Here is a 16,405-nt window from a genome sequence, read left to right on the forward strand (position 1 = left end):
AGTGCCTCTCTGCCTCTGCAGCTTTGTGAGCTTTGCCTGCAGGTGGCAAATTCCCCTTCTTGCGCTGCAGAGGAACAGCTTGCTGCCTACCTGTATGTTTGGGTGGATTGCCATGGTATGAACAAATGGTACACTGTGCAGAAATCTAAGTCAGCTCTGAAAATCATGTGGCTCCCTTAAAATTATACTTTTGAAACCAACCTCCATCCATCAAGCAGTGACCCAGGATAAGTCATTGGTAAATCAAAGTTAACATGCTTTTGTTGTGGGTTAGCCTGTCTTGCTCTCCCCCTGCTGCCAGGCAGGTATCTCTCCCGTGGAGTCCTCTGCTTCTGCCTTCTGTTTGCATTCTGCTGTGCTCGTCCAAATGCACAGACACTTTCAACTCTGCCCAACTGATGGGGACAGTGTTCCAAGTCATCTGCTGGCAGAAAGCAGGGCTGCTCCTCAGAGGTCAGTGAAGCCTGCACCGCTTTCCGCCTGCTGAAAAGCCAACAAATAAATTGTATTGACCCTGATGAGGAGAAGATTGCGTGGTCTCCTTTTCCAACAAAAGCACTGATAAACAATTTTTGGTTGTCAGTAATGATGGCTAGCAAATAGGATACTGGCCAGCTTCTTGGCTTTAGTTTCTCATCAGCCCTGTTTGTGACTCTGGAGCGGTCATTACCTTTTTGTCTTCTGTTTCCCTTTTGTTTTAGGCTACCTCTGTGTTGGGGGACTTACTGCTTACCGTGTGTGTGTGTGTGTGTGTGTGTGTGTGTGCACGTGGCATGTGTGTACAACTGCTGGAATGATGAGGCTGTTCATCTGACCCTTCAAAATGCTGCTATAATACAACTAAGCAATAACCACTTCCAGGATTTATTTTAGTTCTGGGTTAGGGAAGGAAAGATTCAGTGTTTAGGACTTCAATTTGAAATCCAGGGAAGTTTTGGCACTTAGTTCAACGATGAGTCTCTGCTCCTGAGTTTGTAAGTGATGGTGATGGGGAGGGAAATGTGTTGTTTGGTTTTGCTGTAAAATAAACTTCAATTCATCAAACCCGAATATGCTCTCCCTTTCCAAATGTTATCTAACCAAAACTTTGTTATGCAAGTTACTTGCCAGAAATATATTTTAAAGCCTTCTCCAGGTAGTGCTTTAATACATTTTATGGGAAGCTTGGTACTTGGAGTGCCTTTCCTCTGACCGTGGTGGGGAAATACTTAACCTTCGTATTCGTAATGAATGGTGAGTTATTCCCAGAGAGTGAAGGAGCCTGGTGAAGGTCATGCTGTAAGAGGTTGGGAGACCTGGGAATAGATTTGTAGGTTCCCAAAATTTGCTTTGATGCCAGTAATATCACAATCAGATTGCCGCTTGCCAAGTGACAGGCACTGGACAGGGTGCTGTAACACGGCAATAGCTGTGATTCTCTCTGCAAGTGTTGAGCAGTGCTTCCTTTCAGATCACTCGTTTGGGGAGAACCTGGAAAAAATAGATCATCTGTCCAACTGTGGCTGGGTATTTGTCAGAGATGTCTCTTCTATCACTCCCTCCTGCAGAGGGATGTCATAACAGAATTTGTGAACTTTTCTTATGGGGCAAGGTGAACTGGAAGACTGGCTTGTGGCAAAGGAGGTCTTGATGCATGCAAAAACCCAAATGGTTTGAGCCTGAACCAAGTTTTGTGGTTGATTTGCTTGTTAAACATTTAAAGCATTCTGAAATCAATCTCATAGTGTTCAGGTAACATTTAAATATTTTTTTTTCTTGAAAGATTTTTTTTTCCTTTGCTTAGTTTCTTTTTTTTTTTTTTTGCTGTGTATACAGGTGGCTGCAAACTGCTGCCCAGCTCATTGCAGTGATAATATGAGAGAGGCTGCAGTAGTGCTGTCTGTCACCGGTCACAAAGGGCCAGTTGTAGGGCCTGAACAGCTGAGTCCTGCCAGAGTTGCTCAAGCTATTCTCCCACTGCGAGTATGCTATGAAGCTTATTTGCAAGTCTTCATGCCGAAACAAACAGCACACAGATGCAGGAATATTTACAGCACAGGCTCAATTTGTTTTACAAATATTGACAAGAAATGGCTTGTTTGGCAGCAATATTTAGCAGGGAATTTTGGCTTTGCTCTTCACATCCCGCTGTAGCGGACGACTTTGCCTTTGGATCCAAGCATTGGCAAGGCTGATGTACATGCAGAGTTGTGGTTTGTGTCTTTGCTTCCCTGTGGCGATGACGGCAGCCTTTTTCTTTTCTTTTTCTTTATTGGTGGTGGGTTTTTTTGTTTCTTGTCATTCCCCTTCTTCCTCTCATTTTCAGGAGAAAGCAAGAACGTACTGCTCCACTGATGGAAAACATTATGGGTTGCTAAGTCTCGGCAGTACGTTCTATATTTCATATAGCGGAGGGGAGCGTGCAGGTTTGTGGCTGCAGGCGGGCTGCCTGAATTGCCGGTTTACATGGGAACCGCGCTCCTTGGCCTCAGCTTTTGTTAGGTCTGTGGTATGAGACTTGAGCTTTCTGTTCTGGGTTGAGTGGTCTCAGGGGGACCAAGGAGGTTAATTTTTCAGCATAATGTGGGGAACTACTTGATTTCTTGCTGAGACTGTTACTGTGGAGTAGAAGAGGTTACCACTTAGCTTGTCACTTTGCAACAGGATAGCAGAGGTCCCCAGAGTGCCTGGGCTTAGGAGAGGTGAGGCTGGGAAGCGCCAAGCACCTGCCTTCCCTGCGCGGGGAGGCTCGCTGGCGTGAAGTGCCACGCTGGAGCAGGGCCACGCTGAGCGCAGCACGCCCAGGGACGCCTCTGCGTGTGGTACTGCAGATAAGGTCCTCGTTCACCGGCGATTTCAATCAGTTTGTGCAGGCAGATAGACGCCTCCTGCTAGAGATGAAGGGGCAGCATGAGAATTGCTTGCAGCGTTGAAGTGGTCACTGTGTGCTCCTGTGTGCTGAGATAGCAGATGTGGCTCTGTACACAACTAAACGTTGAAGCTATTTCAATTGTGAATTAAAGACCCACAAACGATGTGACAAAAATATGTTTTATTCTAGCCTTTCCATGTTTTAATTAGGACGTCCTTGCTGAGGCGTTTGATGTTGAATGAACAGCGGTATGGGAGATGGCAGAATATTGAATTAATAGTGCCTGGTAAAAGAGAGTCTTCTGTGTGATGGCTACTTTTTGTTGCTGTCAGTTTGAACAGATTGCTCTCTGCTACCTTTTATTTATTTCTTTCCTCCCTGTAATATCTGATGCTTCATTTCTGAGTTGAGGCTAACTGGTAGCAGGGATAGAGCACAATGTTACAGGTTGGTAAATCTTCAGTGTCCTAGAGAGATGGATCAGTCATCTTATGAGCAAGTATTTTGAGACTCGTGTTTGGGGAGACACCGTGTTAATAGGAGCTGAGAGTCCCAGCTTCTGTTCTGGCTCTGTGAATGATTAATTTCTTGTTACTTTGTGCTATTAGAAAAGGTGTATCTGTTTTCTAGGCAGCTGGGTAAATATTGCCTGATTCATTACTCGATGTTTATCAAGGGACTGGAGAACTTTGAAAGCAAAAATGCTACAGCAGCACAAATGAATGCTCTTCACTTAATGCGTTCGGATGCTATTGGGATGGGCATGTAAGCAAGCAGAGGACTATTATTGAATTATTTTTAGTAGGAGACTGATAGAAATTTTGAAAATGGAAGGGCTTCATAGGGAGTTGAAAGCTTAAGATGTCTTCAAAAAAAAGCGTCTTGTCCTTTTGTGCGATCTCAGAGTTCGGGTGCCGCTAACTGTGACAGCAGGCTGGGGTGCCGCGGGGCTTGTGTGCGGCAGAGGTGGACGGACAGGCTGCGTGCGTGCTGCGGGGCCTCTGCGTCCCACAGTCCCTCGTAGAAACTCTTGGCAAATCCTTACGGTGGCAAGTAAAGGGTACAAAGTGATGTGCCTGGGAACACAATAAGATGAAATTACTGCTTGAGCGAAAGATGAAATTTTTGTTGCTTGTCTTTAAAGCAGACAAAGCTCCAGTCCCGGTTTGTGATACCCTGAGGTCTGGTTTTGAAGAGTTATCAATATAAAGTTATCCTCTAGCCTTCTTGAGTAGGTTTTGTGATAGATCACAGGCTGGCCAAGGACTAATGTTACTTGGAAGAGTATAACTAGTTTGGGTGAAGTGGAAGAGGAAAGAAAGTAAGATGGCTTTGTTGAAGAGAAGAAAATGTGCTTGGCCGGTTATAAAATGCATTGTGGTCAGGTGTGGTTTTGAGGAGGAGGCAAAAGAGGTTGAAACTAGCTCTTTCCATCCTGAATGCGATTTAGTGAACACTCCTGGGTTTTCTTGTTACTGACTCGTCTCGATTTTTTTATTTTTTTTAATTGACTATAACTCCTGCCCAATTGTGGACTATTATTTTCAAAAAAGCACCCATTTCTTTGGCTCTGGGTAATTATTCCCTCCTCAGACTTGCATGGTTCCCTTTACTGTAGGTCCCAAACATAAACAAAGCTGTGTGATTTCCATCTGCTGTCATAGCATGTGTGCTTGGCTTTAGCACATCAGACTGCTAGGAAGAGGAAATGCCATCTGGTTAAAATGTCTGACTAATTTTTGGTTGGTTTTAATCCCACTTTTTCTGCTTTTGTGTGTCATTCTTGTAGTCCCTTTTGTGTGCCCTGTGCGTCATTCTTGTAGTCCCCATCCCCAATAATTACTTGTTATTGTTGCAATTGTTAGCATAAAGGTTAAGACCATAATTTGGCTGGTAAAGCAGCCCTTCCAAGGCTATGCATCTGAACATGTGCTGGTTCAGCAGAGAGCCAAATCTAATGAGTAGTTGTCTTTTCTGGGATTTCCCCCAATTTCTGTGTTTATCTGCCTTCTAAATGAAATCTTCCTTCCCAAATTTCTAATTTCCTAATGCTTTGATACAGAAGGGCTTTACCCATACACACAGTCATAAATAAATTTGTTTAATGCCTTGAAATAGCAGGGAGGAATTTCAGAAATAAGACTGCTGGTACAGGTGGCTTTAAGTGTCATTTTGCTCTTTAATTTTTACCTTCATTCCTATAAAGCTCATCGGAAGTAGGATTTATTTAAGAGAATAAGTCTACTCATCTTCCTTCCTTGTAGTTGAATTTTAAAGCTGATGAAAAGCTTTGAAATTGCAAATAAAAATGACCAGATCTAATGGAGAGAGAAAAAAGGAAGAAGAAAGGAGCGCTGCTCTTGCACTGATGTGGCTCCTTCCATCCAAGTAGATTTGCAGTCTCTGGGATTTCTGGCTTTTTCTACAGTTGCTGTGAGGGCGAAGGGCAGCAGCAGCTCAGGAGTGGATGGCAGGTAACGTTAGGTGCCAGCCTGGGGGAGGCAGCCGGGGCTCCGTTTGCAGCTGGTCCGGGGGAGGTAAACCAGGTGTCCATCAGGAACACTTTGCAAGAGTAGTTACACTGACAACATGGTCCTTGTGTGGATGCAATTTATATGGGCAAACTGCATTTGCAGCATAGATTTTCAATGCCTTCCTCCTGTCTCTATCATTACCTGTCTGCACGGTTAATGCTAATTCACGTTAAAGCCCTTTTAATTTCCTGTAATAAATAGGAATGTTTTTTAACTCTATCGCAGCTGAAACCAGGACAGAGTGACCATGCAGCAAGTGCTATGCAAGTCTGAAAAACTTCCTTTTTTAAGTAAGCTTTCAGTTCCTAACATTTAGTCTGGTGTATTGCATTAATTAAAAAATGCAGAGCGTTTAAGTAAACTCCACTGTAGTGCTTGGGTGTACGAGCCTGGGCTCATGTCTCAGTTTCATCCTAACTGTGTGTATTCCATGAGTTTTGCCTAGAATTGCTCATTAACTGTGAATCTTCAACGTTGCTGCTTTTCAGACTAAAATGAAGAGTAAGTGAACTAAGATTTAATGTCAAGTTACCTTCGTTTTCCTGCATTCAGTACTTCATTTAAAACATCCTCTAGCATCCTCTCCAGGCCTATAGTGCAGCTAAAGGTCATAAAACAGGCGCCAAGGGAGCAGTACAATGTGCTGCAGCGTCAGTGTGCCTGTGGGTGATATATTCAAAACCTGCCTTTGCAGGGATCTTGGTGTGAACTCAAAGACAAAGTGGTAATCGTCTTGCGTCCCAGGTTAGGACAGGGTTCCCCTGTACCAGGTTGTGTGAGTTAGAGGAGGTCTGGATGAGTCTGATGAGGAAAGCTGCTGCTTTGCAAAGAGAGTTTGAGTGTTCGGCGTTTCTAGAAGTTCCTGCAAAGCCTTTGGTGGCTCCTGTGAATGTGTTCACCCTATTGCTGTGCAGGTATGTGGGCTGCCAAGTGCCTCTTACTAATTTACATTTCCATGGAAAGTACCATTCATTATAACGTCTTGACTTTCTGCAGGGCTGGAGCTTATAATTTTTTTCCCTTAATTGTTTTTGCTTGACGATGCCTGTTACCTTTTTGTCTTGGGTTTCTTTCTGCTCTTTGGCTCACTCTTGCTTGCAGTGAGAATTAATCTCACGGGTTTTAATTTTCAGAAAATACTTCTTTTTAATCTCATTCCTATAGATTCCTGGCCTCTCTAATTGACTAATGGGCACAGGGAGTCGTTTGTATTGGGTGCCGAGTGGTGCTGGGTCTCTGCAGCGCATGGATTATTCTGTTTGCATTCCTGGCACGTTCCAGGGGAGGATTTGGAGCCGAAGCCTGTGATTGCCTCGTGGGTCACAGGGAGGCTTTTTGCTGTATTCTAAGGGGGAAAATCAGGCCCTAAATTCAGATGAGACTCTGTCCTGTCAGTCTGTTAATCCTAATCTTTAATTCTTTCCAGCAGCACGTTTTCTGGTTTTGGTTTTCATGCTCCCCCATCCCTTAAAAGATTCAAGCTTTTCATCTGCCGCATTGTTTGAGCAGCTCATTTGTTCTGTGCTATGGAAACCTGTTGCTATTGTTACTTCTTTTGTAAGATAATTTCCATCAGGAACCTAAAACGGTGGCAAACTGTTGCTTTGCTTTCAAAGACAAATCTTGTGTTTTATGCTTCCTACGCTGATTATTTCTGCATCCGTCTCTCCTGGGTCCTGTTCCTATTTTGGTGTGTGCAGGTTCTTAAACCCCCCACTCAGGAGCGTACTATCAAAGTGCCTGGCTGCATGGAGAGCTGTGTATGGGCTTTCTGTTCGAGTAGACGTAAGCCGTTACCATCCAGCGGCTGCTTAGTACAGCTCTTTGGAGAAGTGCTCTTGCAAGCTAGGCTGATGGTTTGAGAAGTGATTTTTTTTTTTTTTTAATTTTTTTTTTCTGCTCTGATTTCAGATCTGTCTCAAGAGAGTGATACAGAAAGGTCTGGGATCGTTACAGAACATGAGGAGCCTTACAAATGTGACATACCGTCAGCAGCAGTAGTTGTGGCAGCTGCCGCCCCAGGCTGGGAGGGAGGAGTGAGGACGATAGGGAGGCAATGCCCGCAGTCTGAGAGGAGGAGAGTTTTGCAGGGGTCCCTCTGTTTTTGTTTGGTCAGCAAAGTACACGAGCTGCTGTAGTGTAAATGGATCACACAGTCCTTGTTGGAGGGCGGGATTGATGACTGCAAGGAGCGTAGTCAAAATCCCATATTGTCCCCAACAATGGCTGATGAATTCCATTTTTGATTTTGAAACCTCGTAGGAGCACATCTAACTACAACTGACTGTTAATGACTTCCTCTTTCGGATTAGGTTTGCGAGTGCAAATGTGGTTTTTATTTTTAGGTGGCTTGAGGAAATTTCTGGCATTGACACCCCTTTTGCTGCTTTTTTGGGTCACAAGCTCAATTAGTTGTTTGGCAGGATCTCAACTCCATGCTTTCTCAGGATGTTCATCAGTCTGTTGTCTGGAGAGGGTATTCTGTGGAAGGTAGCCAGAGGGCATTGCAGAGGCTGCGCGTTGGGCTGGGAAACGCTTCTGAGGGCTGGTCTGAAATTGCAGTTGCACTTCCCTGAAGTTATGACTGGAGTTGTTCTCTGTACGATGGTTTTCACCATAACATAAAAGAATGAAAGCAATTAAACAACAGAGACAATAATGAGAGAGCGTGCTGGTAACAAGATGACAGCTTTGACTGGTACCTTCCAAAGCTTTTTCTAGTGCTGGGGGGCTTGCTTTGTAGGCAGCCCTGTTTCTACGCCGCCATATTGCCCTGCTCTCGGAGCCTGTTCCTCCTCCTTACCTGCTCAGCCTTGTCTCTTCCAGCTGTTGGGACAGTGACAGTGTTTGTCTGTACAGCCACTGATACAACAGAGCCTCCATTGCGTTGGGGTCAGCAGGCACAACTGTGATATAAGGGACTGCTGAAGTATGGTTTATGTGGATTGTTGCGCCCTGTTTCAGATGGAGAGATGTATAGATAGAAGAGAGAAAATCTGTTTACAGGTTGTGGGGTCTGTGGTTCACGTGGAGTTACAGGATATGCTGATAGAGGAGTGAGAGAGGTTTTGTGCAGGCAGGTTTACTGACCTGGTTACTTAAATTGGTGCTATCAGTGTTTTTATCAATTACTTCTCTTGTGCCTGGAAACACTGTAGGTATGGATGAAAAAGAAGGCTGGGTCCAGTCTGCATTGCAAAGTGTTAGTAGATGCCAGCACCATGGCATCGCAGTGGCATGGCCACACAGCACAAGCACACGCTGCTATTATGTTGGCAACTGGAGACGTGAAGTTTCTTTGCATGGCACTTTTGTCATTTCCTAAGAGGGGATTTGACAGTCATTCCAGATCCTTCCTCCCCAGAGGCTGATGTGGTTGTAGGGTTGTTTTGCCTTCTTGATAAGAAGCCAATGGGCAGCATTACATGATAAGGGAAATAATTAGCGAGTTGCAGAAGATCTTATTTGTGCTCGTGAGAGAGGATGGTGCTGAGGATGTCCGGTTTTACCCTGCTGCCTTCAGGACCTGCCAGGACAATATTGGAATGCACCCCAAGGAGGGTGTTTTGCGCTGCCACCTCTGTGCACTGTTTATTACTTGGGATCCATCCAGCTTGGGCTTGTTTTGTTTTTTTAGAAACCAGTGTGGACTTACTGCAGCCGAACTCGTGGATCTTGTTTTGTGTTCTTCCTGTCTAGCTTTGTCCTCTGTTCTTTCTCTCTTAAAATGACCTTGACACACTGCTGCAAAAACCTTTCTCTGGGTTACTCCTGCCATTGGGGGACTGCCATCGGTATCTCTCACTGCTTCTCCATCCTTATGACCAGGAGCTCCCAGGCCTGTGGGCAGCCCTGCACAGACAGAGCATCCTGTGCCGCTCCTGAGGAGCGCCCGTGGCACGTCCCCTTCAGGTGCTGGCTTCACTGGTGGTGAGTCAAAGGAGGTCAGATCTCCTTCTCAAGCCCCTTGTCCTCCTCCTGCACCGGTAACAGCTGGCTGCCTGTGCAAAGTGGTTATTCATGCACGCCAGCACTGACAAGGGACCCCAGAGGTTTACAGGGAGCGCTCCAGTCAGGCTTCCTGCCAGCTCCATCATAACCCCAAATGACAGAAATGTTTCCCAGTAGAGGAGACGGGGATGTGAACGGAAAGGGGTGAAGTATTCCTGCGATGCATGCTGTCTTTGTTGTTACTTAGGCTTCTTGCTTAGTTAGGTCAACTTGATCTTTCATTTTATCGTTCTTTTTAACAAGCTGCCATATATCTTTGCTTCTCCACCGAAGGAGCGTTTTGGAGCCGCGGTTTGATTTGATGGGAAGGGGGAACATGGGGAACATGCCTGTGGGAGTGGAAGGAAGCCGTGCCATCGTGCCACTTAAAGTTTGACCTTATTACCACATAGACAGCTGCTGGTTAGGTCCTTTGTGGTATTGCAAATAGGTTGATGTTTTGGATGATTTTTCCACGGAGCTGAAGCTGGGTGATTTGTAGGACTGCCCGCAGGCAAAGCAGGGGTTCCTTCAGCAGTAGCACAGCAGGGACCTGCGAGGGTTCGAATTGCTCTGGACAGAAATGACACGAGGCAGGCAAGGATGGCTGCTGGGGGCACATTACTGACCTCATCCTCAAACCAGTATTTCCTGAGCCTGGTGCCTTGTCTGGAGTGTCTTGGCCTGGGTGGTAGAGTGCTGATTTTGGGAGTGGTTTCTGGCTTTTTAGGTTTTGGGGTTTTGTTGGTTTTTTTTTTCCTTTTTTTTCTTTTTTTTTTTTCCTTTTTTCTTCTTCTAGTCTTTATAAGACTCTTACACTGCCTCTTCAAGTGGTATAATTAAATTGTAAGAACTGGAGTCCTAATTACCCTCTCCCATGTGAGAGTTGAGGAGCTCATCTTCAGAGAGAGGCTGTTGGCTGAGATCCAAGAGACAAATCTCAGAGCAGAGACTGCATCTGTGTTGATATTTACTCTTATTAAGGATAATGGTCATTACCAAGTGATATCAGAGCAGGTTGCTCTTTGCACGTTATTTTTGTCTGGCTGTAAGTGAAAGCAGAAGGAAAAGCAGAACAGGTCTATCTCTGCCATTTCTGTACGTCTCCTTTAACGCTTTTTCCAAAGAATCATTAATATAGCATCTGAGTTGGTGGGTCTGGCATGTGCAAAAAATCTGCACTCATGCATGAAAAAATTACTGATACATATTTAGACACTTCCTATTCTGGGAATTTGTTCCTCTTCCATCCCTTGCATCAGTGCAGATAGCTTGCATAAACAGACTAAACTCCCTATGCAGCGGTGCAGAGAATCTGCCCACTAAATGGTAAGAGACATACTGGAGCAAACTGCTGCTTTCTTTCGTCTGATAATGGATGTGCATTCAAGCAGCTACGTGAATCTCTACGAATGGAGCAATCCTGAAAGCAGGGCAAGCTTAGATCCTGTTTCCTTCTGGTGAAACAGCTGTTCTTATCTTTTTCTTAATAGAAACTCATGCAAACAGAAAATGAATTGGTAGGAGTTGGAGTGGTAGGAGTTGCTAGCTGCTTGCTCACAGGTACATCTCAGTAGTAATGTTTTGTAGCCTTTTTCAATTATGAACTTTGCAGCACTCTTCTAAGGTGAGTGTCCAGATTTCTAAATGACACATAAGGAAAAATTATTTTTTCCCCACGTGGTTTGAAGTTGCCCCAAATTGGTGGCAGAACTGGCAGCAGAATTGTCTTGATACCCGTTTTGGTCCTCTACTGATGCCAGAACAGTTGTATGCACATCTCGGTGTTTGACAGACCCTGTTGCTGGAGGTAGGTTTCAGCATTACACTTGTTCACGTCAACCACCTAACATTTGTCTTGGCAAGGCTGAGATGGCCACAACTATACCTGTATCCTGGAAACATTTGGGAGTGTCCAGAAGAGCGTTTACAAATGTTGACTGTGGTGCAGGCTGACTTCAGTTAACTGGCAGTCAGCTCCAGCAGGGCCGCAAGGGCTTCTCCATGCCTCTAGGTCTGTCTGGGGTAAGATGGGAGGATGATCTGAAACTGGTGCTGCCACCTGAGATTCCCTGACCTTCAAGTTGCTTTGGTTCAGCCCATGGGGCCATTGGAGGGCTGCAGGTGAGAGAAGACATGGTGTTTCTGGCAGCTGGGTTTGATATTGCAGCAAACTTTATGTACAAACTCTATGTGGCAAATCAGCTTTCTGGCAAAACTCCAAATCCAGGCTATTTGTTTCATAATCTAGTTTTGTTACAAGGAGAGATGTTCATGTTATTCAATGAACAGGTGACCTGTTTTAGCTCCACCTTCCACTGCAGTCTGGGGAAAACAAAGATGCAACAGACAGCAGGAAAACAACTGTCTTCTCAGGCTCAAATCTCCAGTCTCCTGGAGAAGGAGAAGCAAAGAAAGCATTTATGGTTTACAGTGACCAGCTTTGGCTATGATCTGAAAATGCAGAACTGACGTGAGTTCAGTAAGACTCTTAAGATAAACATGCTTCTATACAATTGGGATTACAGGTGCTCCTTCCTGGTGAGGTAGTTGCATGCTTTGTTAGTTCCTTAAAATGCTCTTTTCTGTCTTCAGCATAATGTGATTTTGATGCGTGCGTCCATAGCACCCCCCTCCTCATTTGCATCTACAATAAGCATTTGAGAAATTTCCACAAAGGTGCGCTCTCATCTGCAGCACGCTGCGAATTTACTGTTTGTTGTTCCTCCCGTTTGCAGAAAGGCAGCTGGAGAACGGTGGGAGAATTAGCACCAGTGCTGGCAGCAGCACTTAATTTGGTGGGGCTCTTGCAACCCTTGCATCTCGGTGTCTCTAATCAGTTTAAACTTGATGGGTTTTCAGTGTTTTCATTTTCTAAATTGATTTATCTGTGTAAAGGGTACGTGTTGTCCTCTGCTGGGAACAAGTTTCCAAGCTTTTTAATCTTGCTGTTTGTCAATGCGAAGAATAGTCTTGTTAACGTGAATCATCCTCTTTTCTTTGTAGTTATACTGTTTCACTCATCTCCCCAGGTCTTTGACTGACTTCATATTTGCTTCAGCTTGAAGTATCCTGATAGCTTCACTTCTACATTGTTTAGAGAGCAGTTAGGCCATGAAGACCCTTTACCTGCCCACCTAAGCAAATGTATATGCAGTTTTCTCTCATGACCCTTCTCTCTTCTTCAACTCAACCTAATCTGGTGCTGGAAGTGATTCACTCTTGTTCAGTTTGAAAACCACCTACAGCAGGTCTGCTTGCTGTTATGTGCCTCCTTCTTCAGGAGCTGTGGCAGGTAGTCTTTACCTCCACTTGTCAGGTGTGGCTCCAGGACACATCCCTCATACCTAAAGTGAAGGGGGTTGCTGGGCTTGGGGCTCCAAAATTTGAATTGGTTTTTGTTTTCTGCAGGACCTTTTTAAGGCTAGCCACTTGTGATCTGGACTTGGAGATACCATGAAGATGTTTCTTTTTGATTTTGAGTTATCTTCTGCCAGATATAAAAGCTGACCTGCTCTTTCTCTTTGAATCTTTCCACAAACAGTGCTCTTTGACCACCACCCTAACAGTAGCATGGTCTTCTTGAAAACTTGGCTTCCTAAATTTTATGTTAATCCTATGGATAGAAGGTCTACTGAGGTACTCGGACATGCTAGAATGGGCTGCTTTTCTACTGGTTAGGTCCTGGCTTTGGAATGTGGTTTTAACACAGTTCACTGTGTCCTGACCAAGCAAACAGAGAAATTAAATTGGCTAATGCAGCTTTCCACAGTGCTTGTCCCGCAAACTTAGCTGAACAGCTTCCAAATTACTGTTACTTGCAAATAATTGCTGATGAGGAAGCACAGCAATGAGTTTTCAGAACTGAATGCATTTGATTTCCTTTCTTGTAACCATTTTTCTTCCAATATGTGTTTTTTGCAGTGATACTGAAAGCCGAAAATTATGCAAGAAGATGAAAGTAGATCCTAATTCAAAGGAGAAAGGAGTGGAATTACTCCATTATAAGTGAGTGCTGGGCTGGGATTTGTAGTTCCTAATTGTTGATGACCCTGTTAGGACCATTTGTTCTCCTTGCAGCTCCATACTGCTGCAGCATGAAGACTTCTTAGTTTTCATCCTTTGACATATGAAATTGATTGCTGTTTCTTCAGTTTGCAAGCATGTGTTGTGACAGAACTTGAGATAAATTTATTCTGCTGTTGAACAGAATATGCTAAAAGCACAAGCAGGGCCTGGGAGAGATGCCCAATGGACTAAAACTACCCAGTGCACAGGGCTGATGCCTGAGATTTGAGCTCTCTTTACTTTCTCTGTATGTGCCCACTGGCATGTGCCTTGAACAAGTCGCTTCACCTCTCTGTGCTTGCTTTTCTGACTTGAGATAGTACTTCGTAAAGTAAATGGAGAAAGGCAAGTGTAGTGAGACAGCAATAGATTTTCTTCCTGGAAATAATAGGAGTGGGAGTGCTGTTAAGTGTAAGAGACACCAAGCAGCTGCAGCTCCATCTCCAAAGATCATGCCTTAGTAAATATTCTTGTTAAAGTGTCAGGGAGGAAATTATTTACTAGAAACCTGTTTGCTTTACACTCTGTTTTGCACCCTCCCTTTTTCCTTTCTCTCTTTTTCCCCCTTAAATTACTGTACTGTAAATTCTACTTAGTTCTGTGGCTTCAGCAGGATAATATTATTCTGCTTAGTGAGAAGTGAGGGAGAACAGCTGTACAATTTCCAACAGCGTTACTGTAAGTTAACACTATTCCCCACTCCTTGTTCAACAGGGACGGTGCATTTCATACTGAATATAACAGAGCGGTGACATTGAAGGTAAATTTAAATATTTGATTATTTTTCTTTTGGTTTTGCTAGATATGGGGGAAACATCTGTGGATTAAAAACAGGTGTTGGTACTTTTTCATGCTTAAGGCATGAAAGGGAGGGGGTTAATCTTCATAAACAGCTGTCAGAATGACCTAAAGGTTCTTGTGTGCGTATGTGTCTTCCAGCCACAGCTCCAGGAAAATTTTGTGTTGTTAAAAAGATTGAACCCATGTTGAACTGTAATGTAAATTGTGAATTAACTTGCAGGCTGGTAACGAGTAGGGATTTTCTTGTTTTGATTATAAGGTGCTATTAATGGCAGTATAACTAAAAGTATTAGCTGATACTGCATTTTGATAAGGAGTTCCCTGAGGTTTTTAGGTTGTGTGTTTATAAACTTTAGAGAGAGCTGAGTGGCCTTATCTTTTATCGGATTATGGAGCCGCAGTTCTATGGATGTGCCCTGAGTGCAGCAGGGATAAAATGACCTTCCTTTTTCTCCCGCAAACCTTGACACAAAGCAACAGAAAGCAATGTTCTGTGAGGGCAATGGAAGGAAGAAGGCGTGAAATGAATGTGTAGATCTTGATGACTGTGGAAACGGTGGACTAAAAGCGCAGTAAGCAGCCCTGTGATGACTCGGCTTCTAGAAATGATTTCTGTCCATCTCTGATGCCCAGTTCCCATTTCTCTTCCTCCTCCAGCAAACCGGGCTCTGCACCATCATTGGTCTTGTGGAGGCTTGATGACACCACCCCAGGCTGACGGCATTACATTCACTTCCCCTGTCTGGCTTGTTCAGGGGTTTGGCCTGGGATGGAGGAAAGCCTGTGTGAGATGCTGCACGAACCCGAGCCTGTCAGAGTGGCCGTTCCTACGCACGCTCGCTCTAGACCTTCCTTTTACAGCCAGAGTTGTTGTGGGGTAGCTGATGGGAGGACTGTCTTGGAAGTGTGCCCTGGCTGGAGTCATCCATTCCGCCTGCACTTGGGGTCGTCGCGCAGGAGTCACCTGAGGTGGGGAGAGTAGGGCTGTGTATCTTCCCATCTCCTGCAGTAGACATCTTGCCTGGCGCTGGGAAGGCTGCTTCTGTACTTAGTGAGGAAATGCACCTGGTGAATTTTTTTCCCTCTTGGTGAGTGGTGGGGTGAGGGAGACGTGTTAGTTGCCTAAATTTGAGTGGCTTGAACACTGCGTGAAATGTCTTTCCTGCCCTCCATAAAGTGCTGCATCCAGGGATTAGTGCTATGACTCTTCCTTACAGATCGGATCAACTGGAAAGCACCTGCAGAGCCCCAGGGAGTGCTGGGCTGAGAGGCAATCATAGCACAACAGGAACCATACCCTTTATTCCTTCAGTTGCTGTTTTGTGATGAGCATTTCCCCCTTCCCTCTTGCCCTGCCTGCTGGGGAGAAGGAGGCAGCATCCTGTGGACAGGGCTGTGCGATTCCAGGGCGGGTGGAAGAGAGGTTTTGAAGCTCCCTCCCTCCAGGAGCTCTAGTCTTTCTTAATTTAACTGCCCTTGTGAAACCAGCTGCTAATGATTTACAGGTTGGACAGTGCATCAGAGCTGGGCAGTGATCAAGTAACTCAGCTGAGTGTTTACTTGTTCTGCTGCTCACAGCTGCCTGAATATTTTCTGTATTTCTCCCTCTATACCACTTCTCCCTGTTTTCTTCTGTTTTCTCTCACAGCTATGTTTGTCAGGAATCTCCCAGTACATTACAAACAACGAGCAGCAGAGCAACACAATTACGTAGAGTATCATACCCATTTTATGGACAGGTGGACACACTGAAGAACAGGGAGATTAAAGGATTTGTTTCACATCATTCAGCAAGCTTGTGGCAGTAAAACTCGGCTCTTCTTTCCAGGCATCCAGTAGACATATTAATGTATGTATGACATTTTGGAGTATGATGGACACAGCTCTGAAGAACTGTAAAAAGATTCTTCTGAAGTAATCGGCAATTTCATAGATGTGGCTGATCCAGCTGATACTGTACTTTGGTTTTTAAGAAAAGATTTTAATTTCTTAAAGTAACTAAATCCTTATGTAATTAGCAGAGATGCCCTTGTGGGTTTACTGTTAGAAAAATGAGGAATAAAGGGTAGCTCTTTGTTCACAGTGGGGGGAAGTTAGTTAGCAGTCAGAACCTCCTGCTGCTGAGACCTGTGTTAGGATCTGAGCTGGGGTATCTGATAAA

The 16,405-nt window shown here is 44.6% G+C and overlaps 1 protein-coding gene across 1 annotated transcript in view; it reads left to right on the forward strand.

Annotated features, from left to right (window-relative positions):
- PDIA5 (protein disulfide isomerase family A member 5) overlaps positions 1-16,405 on the forward strand; it is a 102,967-nt gene that overhangs the window by 15,914 nt on the left and 70,648 nt on the right. Inside the window, exons 4-5 of the mRNA XM_082312218.1 lie at positions 13,300-13,383; positions 14,158-14,203. Of these exons, the coding sequence (XP_082168344.1) occupies positions 13,300-13,383; positions 14,158-14,203 (130 nt within the window). The remainder of the gene's footprint in view (positions 1-13,299; positions 13,384-14,157; positions 14,204-16,405) is intronic.

This window comes from Platalea leucorodia (assembly GCF_965183815.1).
Source record: "Platalea leucorodia genome assembly, chromosome: 5".
Lineage (NCBI taxonomy): Eukaryota > Metazoa > Chordata > Aves > Pelecaniformes > Threskiornithidae > Platalea > Platalea leucorodia.